We start from the raw sequence: 8,320 nt of genomic DNA, 5'->3' as shown, positions 1-8,320 counted from the left end.
GAGGTATGTCGTTGCGAGGAGCAAAATTCGCAACAAAAGATAAAATAAATTAAAATAAAAAAAGAGAAGGATAAAGAGATAACACATGGACAATAAATTAAATATATAACTTACTTGGAATTTTCAAAAATTACCAGTATAAAATATTTTAAAAAAGAAAAATAATTAAACATATGTAACTTTTTTGAATTCCATAAATTATTATACTGTTGTTTAAAATGCTCACATTTACACCTCATCATTTTTCGTACGCTCATTTTGTTAATGCACGATGTGAACATTTAGCTGCTATTGTTTTTGAATATACGCATAAGTATATGGGACTATATATGCATACATTTTCGTAAAATTATATATATATAAATACACATTTTCTTGAACGTACGTGTACATATACATACATTATATACGCACTTATGTACAACTTTGAGTACACATTCGTTGCTTGAGGCTATTATGCATGTTGCTGAGTAGAACAAAATACACATCGAAATAAGCATTTTTTTTTTTTTTCAAATGGGAATGTTAAACGAATTTTACAGCATATTTTTAAGAGCTTCCTTTTTTTTTTTTATATACACATGATTTTATGTGCATCTATACTTCTCCTTACATGGTAGTATTATTTTGTTTACCCCTTTTTTTGTTTTTTCTATCCTTTTATTTTGCCATTTTTTTTTTTTTTTTTTTTCCTTTTTTTTTACCATTTTTTTTTTTTTTTTTTCTAGCTATAATTTTTTCACCATTTTTTTTTTATTGGAAACTGCGATGATAATGCTCCACTTTTCATTTTTTAAAAATAATTTTTAAAAAACAAAAATTGATAGATAAAAAGTTTTGAAACGGTTAAATTCTTTTATAATGACAATACTAAACAGTTATGTGTGAAGTAAGATTCATAGAACTCCATGCTGAATTTAGTAGTTCATAGGGAATAGGCAGACCCATACTATAAGCTTCCTTTTTTTAATAAAGCATGTTTATACATAAATATATGCATGTATAAATATACACACATGTACATATATGTGTATATAATGATTTAAAAAGATGCACGTTTTTTCCCTACGTAACTGTTACATGGAAAAAGGCAAAAGTAGTTCATAGTGAGGCATAAGAGAAGCTTATAACAGTTTATCATTGTAGGACAAGTAGCAGCAATAATGAATAGTCATTATAGCAATGCACATGATCTAATATAAATCTCATTTTTGCATAACTTACTTTGTTCCCTTTCAGTTAAAGCTAAATTGTGCTTATTATTATTTTTTTCTTTTTATATTTTTCTCTCCAGCGAAAGGGAAATATATACTTCTTTTAAATGTGTGTGTTCAAAAATTATTAAATTGTAAAAGAATACATGATATGAAATAAATTTTTTAATTAATAACCTTATCTTTGTAATTTATTCTTGCATCTAAATAAAAGACTCGGACGATAAACCTTACCGTGGACGTATAGAACCTTTTTCCTATAAGGCGTATACACATATATGTATATATACCTATGCAAAGGAAGAAGCTACATGTTATGTGCAAAAGCATAAAACATAGGAACACAACAAAAGAAACATAACCATTTATTATGGCCTTGTGTGACAAATACATGTGCACACATATGGCGCGAAATATTTTTTGAAAACCTTTAAGGAGACAGAAAAAAAAAAAAAAAAAAAAAAAAAAAGTAAGGAAGGAAGAAAGGATGAAAGGAAGAAAAATGAAATAAATCAAAATGAAATAAATCAAAATGAAATAAATCAAAATGAAATAAAGCAAAATGAAATAAAGCAAATTGAAATAAAGCAAAATGAAATAAATCAAAATGAAATAAAGCAAAATGAATCAATACGAAATAAAACAAGATGAAGGAACATAACAAAAATGAATCCTAATCCTGTGAACAATCACTACAGGTCCAAAAACATTTCGGAAAAAATATTAAAGGGACTTAAAAGAAATCAGTTATGCTTGCCAAATAATTCCTGGGGAGAATTTTCGCTATATAATGAAAATGTGAATAAAATTATTTTTAGGAATAATTGGTCAGAAGAATATGAATTTGACAGTGAACAAGGGGAAGTACGTACGAACTATGTCTACAAGACTAGATATAGTAGACAGAATAAATTCAACATACAGATAGATGAATACACATTAAAGAGAAATACTATTCCGAGAAATGGTAAAAGGGGACAAAAAGGTTACCATAAAAATGGTCATTATGTTGATGATGATAAGGATGATGATAAGGATAATGATAATAATCATAATAATGCTAATTATGCTAATAATGATAATAATGATAATAATGATAATAATGCTAATAATGATAATAATGATAATAATGATAATAATGATAATAATGATAATGATAATAATGAAAATAATGAAAATAAGGATTTCCTTTCCTATGAGAAAGGTCAAAGAGAGAAGAGGGAAAAGTATGCAGATGATCATAATGCTAGGGGACGCATAGCTCAAAAATTTCGAAAAAACGACAGCTTTCGCTATGATAGTTCAGATAATGCGCTTGTTAACAAAAATATACTGATAGAAAACGCGTGGAAATGCATATATTTGAATGAAAATAAGAAAAAAGTGTGCATAAATGATCCTTTTATTACTTCCCCTTATTTTTCTTACCCGTTACACATCTTTAACAATGATAAAAAGGAGAAGAGGAAAATTTGTAAAGAGCCATACAGAGTTTTAAGTGCACCAAATTTGGTAGATGATTTTTATCTGAATTTACTGGATTGGTCAAAGAAAAATATAATAGCAGTTGCTTTGAATGATAAGTTATGTATATGGAATAATGAAACATGTACAAGTGAAGAAATATTTGTGCTAAATAAAATACAAGGGAAAAAAAGAAATGAAAAAAAAAAAAAAAAAAAAATTGAAAAAAATAAAAAATCAGTAACATCAGTGAAATGGGATATATTTGGAAACCATCTCGCTGTTGGATTATCAAATGGTGTTGTAGAAATTTGGGAAATTGAAAAAGGAGTTAAGATTAGAAAATATAAAAATCATAATTTAAGAGTTGGTGCATTATGTTGGTATTATAATACTTTAACATCAGGTAGTCGAGATAATACAATAATTAGTTGTGACATTCGATGCAAGGAAAATAATTATGCACATTTAACAGAACACAAATCCGAAGTATGTGGCTTACAATGGAATTATAACGGAAAACAATTAGCCTCAGGAAGTAATGATAATTCTATATTAATTTGGGAAAATAATAATACAAATAAATCTCTTTTTCATTTTACAAAACATAAAGCTGCAGTAAAAGCTATTTCTTGGTGTCCACATAAAAATAATTTATTAGCTAGTGGAGGTGGATCAGCTGATAAGAAAATATTTTTTTGGAATACTACCAATGGAAAATGTATAAACGAAATTAGCACAAATTCTCAAGTGTCCAATATTTTATGGTCTAAAAATACTCATGAATTTATATCAACACACAGCTATTCACTCAGTCAAATTATTCTTTGGAATTATCCTGAATTAAAAAAAATTTCCGCCTTAAATGGTCATAAATTAAGGGTATTATACGTGTCATTAAGTCCCGATGGTACATCTGTAGCCTCTGGTTCTCCTGATGAAACCATAAGACTTTGGAATGTTTTTCCTAAAAATAATGATGATCCTAATTTTTCTCTGCTTTCCCCCTTTTCGAATTGTTATGAACTGGTCAGGTGATTAGCGCTTTCTCGGTAAGCGTTATATGTATTTGTGTGAAGTTTCATGTATATCTGTGTGAAGTTTCATGTATATTTGTGTGAAGTTATATGTATATTTGTGTGAAGTTTCATGTATATTTGTGTGAAGTTTTAAGTGTATTTTACGTTTTTTTTTATGTCCATTTTTATACCCATTTTTACGTTCACTTTTATGTTTATTTTTTTTTTATTTTTTTTTTTTTTCTAGCCAAAATGGTCATAATTTTCTTTTTTCTTTTTTTTTCTAGCCAAAATGGTCATAGTTTTCTTTTTCTTTTTTTTTTTTGCTCCAAAAAGGGTTTATTTGCATGCACAATGTGTGCAATAGAAAAAGAAAAAATTCCTTTAATTATAGTACAGTGATATTTTTCAAGAAAGAGAGAAATGGAATAGACTCTTTCTGAAAATTATTTGTTCGTATAGGAGGTAAACGTTATATGAAACTAAATATTCCTGTCCTCTAAAAAATACGCACTGGATATCTGCACTCTTAAAAAATGGGCAACTTCTGAATTGTTCAGGTTGAATGAAGGTGACACATAAATTTAAATTTGCCTTTAAATGTAGCCATAATATATTCACATATGTACATATGCACGCATGTATGTATATGTGTATATGCATATACACATATATATGTTAATATGTTAGTATGTTCGTGAGTCCTCAAACAAGCGCTAGTAGCAGAAACACCACTTTCAAAAAAAGGTGCCTTCTTTTTCATGAGAACGATAAATGTTCAGTTTATAATTACTATATAGAAGGGGGGTTGAACAAAAAAAAAAAAAAAAAAAAATTTCGGAATTGATACAGAATGGTCAATGTCTGGGTCATATTCAAAATAATATTTTATTCATTACATCCCTGATTCTTTATACTTCAAGGGGATTATCCCCCAAACAACTGCAATCTTTTCTATATGTACAACTTTTATATTAAGGCATTTTATGACTATATTTTATGGTTACATATTATGCCTATAATTGTGCTGATTTTTTTTTTTTTTTTTCTGATTTTTTATCAATACTACATCATCATCGAATTCAGTACTCGTTCTTTTATAATTTTCCCTTTTTCTATAATGTAAAGGACGAAAATTGCCATAAGTATTATGTTCATCTCTAGCCGAAGAATAGAACTGCATATTGTTATTTCCATCAAAATTATTTCCCAACTTCTTTAAATTATTATACAAATGATATTTTGAATATATACTATCAAAATAGTTGTTATATGTCATATTTTCATTATTCAAGTTTGATTTACTTTCTACTCCTATGTCGTCACTTAAGGAATAATAACTATCGCTTACGGTGGAGTTACATTCATTATTAATACTTTCATCAGTGTGAAAAAAATAATTATTATTATTATCAGCCTCATCGTTATTATCATCATTATCATCATCGTCACTATTATCATCGTCACTATTATCATCGTCACTATTATCATCGTCACTATTATCATCATCATTATTATTATCATCATAATCAACATTTCTGTCTTCCTGAAAATCATTATATACCATCTCCTTTGATGACCTTTTTTTATTCTTCTTTATTTTTTTTTCACAAAGGTCAGCATCATTTTTTCTTTTCCTTTTCAATTTTAAATCATTTGAATTTGAGAAAAAAGATCTGTCCTCCTTATTCCGCATATTATGCAATGTACCTTTTTTTTTATATGTATCTATTTTTTTTAAATTTCCTAAAGTAGCACTAAGTTTTTTTATTTGTAAGTCAATATTTTTATATGTGTCTGAAATGTTCTTATTTCCTCTTATAAAATTATCATAATTTAATTCTTCATACTGATTAAATCCTTCGTTCATTTTTTCCACATTACACTTTTCATATGCTTCACCATAAGTATCTCCACTGTTACTTTCGTATCTCTTCTTACCATTTTCCTGTTCGCTATTAAACTTTCTAAAATTGGTGTTATATCTGCACTTAAGCCCATCCTCTACCTCGTTATTTCCGATGAATTTATCAAATTCGCGTGTATCTTCTTCCTCCCCGTCATTTGTTCTGCTTTCTGTACCTCTTTCTGTTTTGCTTTCTGTACCTCTTTCTGTTTTGCTTTCTGTACCTCTTTCTGTTTTGCTTTCTGTACCTCTTTCTGTTTTGCTTTCTGTACCTCTTTCTGTTCTTCTTTGTGTTCCGCTTTCTGTTCCGCTTTCTGTTCCGCTTTCTGTTCTTCTTTGTGTTCCGCTTTCTGTTCCTCTTTGTGTTCCGCTTTCTGTTCCTCTTTGTGTTCCGCTTTCTGTTCTTCCTTTTGTCTCGCCATTCGTTCCGTAGCTGACTTGTTCATAATTATCACTTTTCACAAAGTTGCCTGCATTCCATACTTCTTCACCATTGCAAAATGATTCGAGGAGTTCCCTAATTTCATTTTTCGATGTACTGTTTTCCCTATAGTCTGTAAAAAATGATGATCCATTATTATTATTACCATTTTTAATATCATTACTATTTTTTCCATTTATACCATTTCTACTTCTAGTATTCACCGCACCCGATTTGCATGCAGTGGTCATGTATTCTCCTTTCACACATTTTTCAATGTTAACACTTTTCCACTTTTGCAAATTATTTGCATCATTCCTAAAATTAGTATTACCTGTACTGTGTGTGTTGGTTGACTCATAACTCAGGCCATCGTTTCGGTGGTTGCTAAAATTGTCGTTGGAGCGGTCCATTTCATCATTACTGTTACGATTGCAAACATTGCTACTACTGCCACTACTGTTAATACCATTGCTGGTACTACATACATGTGCGCCCTCCTGCTGCGGCTCCTTTTTTGAGTCTTTATCACCTCTTCCAGTTATACCATTTTTTTTTTCTCTGTGTCTAAAAACATTAGTATGATCATTGAAAAGTTCATCCTCAAAATTATTATGATTAGATTCTTCCTTACTGCAATCATAGTCATTAAAATTACAAGAAATGTTAAAGTAAGATGTAAAATGTATATAACCTGTTATAATATTATTGTAATTCATATTTTCGTTAGAAGAATAGTCTTTTTTTGTGTATTCAGAAGTGAAAAAAAGAACATCACTATCATCTATTTCTTCCAAGCTTGTTTCATCATATTCGTCACTTGAGTTGTTGTCATCTGATAAATAGAAAACACACGAGTTGGAGGTTTCATCCTCGGAAGGAATATAAGAGGAATGTTCTGAGCTATTGTCTCTATAACACTTGTTACCATTTTGATAAAATGTATCATTTGTCCGATATTGTGTCTGCATTTTTCCTTGATTTATTGTGTCTTTTTTTGCCCCTATTTTTGACTCTACTTTTTGCGCCCTTTTTGCTTCTCTTTTTGCTTCTCTTTTTTTTTTATTTTTTTTTCTCTCCGCCCGAACTTCCGAAATTTTCTTTTTATTCTTTTCTAAAATATGAGTAATAATATTTCCAAAATAAATAATAACGCGTTCTTTAAAATTCTTGGTTGAAAATAAACACAATAAATTCATATCAGAACAAAATTTAATTATCGTTCTTAACTCATTAAGGGGGAGTGACATATTATGATCTCCAAACTTTTTATTTTTAAAAAAATATTTAGTCTTACTCGAAGGAATACATATTTTTTTATTGTTGTAAAAAAATTGTTCTCTTTTGACTTTTTCTTTATTTAAACTAAAGTCAGAAGTCTCTATTGCACAAATAATAAATGAATTATCTGTATTTTTTAAAAATATATTTCTTTCATTGGCTAGATCTTTCAAGTTAAGAAGAAAAAGTGTTGGCTCTATTTGTATTATTGATTCATTTTTATATACACAATTTTTCAGTGAGCTGCTAAAGGACCTTACCTTTAATATAGCACTAAAATAAGTGTTACACTTTTTAAATTTAACAGCTATTTCTAGAGTACTACTTGCGTTCTCTTCGTTATTAAATTTTATAATTAGTTTAGAAACATTTAAATTACACTTGTTGTTGGAGATACTATTGTTATTAGAGATACTATTGTTGTTGGAGATACTATTATTGTTGGAGATACTATTGTTATTGGAGATACTATTGTTATTAGAGATACTATTGTTATTGGTTTTACGATTACCACTATTGATGCCGCTGTTATTTCCACTCTGAACATGTTTGAACCCATCACAGTTATTCGTGCTATTTACATCATTTTTATTCTGACCGGACATGTAATATCTACTACCGCTGAAAGTATTGCCACTATTACTATTAGACCTTAACTGCTTTACAATTTTGTTGCTAAATATGGAATTGTAAAAATCTTTTGAGCTGACTGTACCACTTGCATTTTTGATATCACAACTGATGCTAGTTACGGTAAAAATCTTTTTGTCTATGTGAATAATTAATTCATTAGTTAAGTTATTGGATGCACTTAACTCCAGTTTATTTCGCGTTAATCGAAAATTCAAATTTTCGCAAACGGATGCAAATAGCTTTAATATCTTTTCAAATATTTCTATATATGGCTTTTTTATTATTATTTCCATCACGCACGTGGCATTATTTGTCCATATATATACATGTATGTATATACGTTTGTATATTGATATCTATATGTACGAATTTAAAGAAGCAA

At 28.6% G+C, this 8,320-nt stretch overlaps 2 protein-coding genes across 2 annotated transcripts; one reads left to right on the top strand and one right to left on the bottom strand.

Annotated features, from left to right (window-relative positions):
• Positions 1-1,880: 1,880 nt before the first annotated feature.
• On the top strand, positions 1,881-3,716 carry CDC20 (cell division cycle protein 20 homolog, putative; the record flags this gene model as incomplete). Its single annotated transcript, XM_029005575.1, has 1 exon — positions 1,881-3,716. The coding sequence occupies one exon, from the start codon at positions 1,881-1,883 to the stop codon at positions 3,714-3,716; it is 1,836 nt and encodes a 611-aa protein (XP_028862151.1).
• A 984-nt stretch (positions 3,717-4,700) lies between these two features.
• PmUG01_10037600 (conserved Plasmodium protein, unknown function) lies at positions 4,701-8,231 on the bottom strand (the record flags this gene model as incomplete). The annotated part of the gene is made up of 1 exon (XM_029005574.1): positions 4,701-8,231. The coding sequence occupies one exon, from the start codon at positions 8,229-8,231 to the stop codon at positions 4,701-4,703; it is 3,531 nt and encodes a 1,176-aa protein (XP_028862150.1).
• Positions 8,232-8,320: the final 89 nt, after the last annotated feature.

This window comes from Plasmodium malariae (genome assembly GCF_900090045.1).
Source record: "Plasmodium malariae genome assembly, chromosome: 10".
NCBI lineage: Eukaryota > Apicomplexa > Aconoidasida > Haemosporida > Plasmodiidae > Plasmodium > Plasmodium malariae.
Note: the sequence above shows the minus strand (reverse complement) of the source record. Positions and strands in the feature narration are given on the sequence as shown.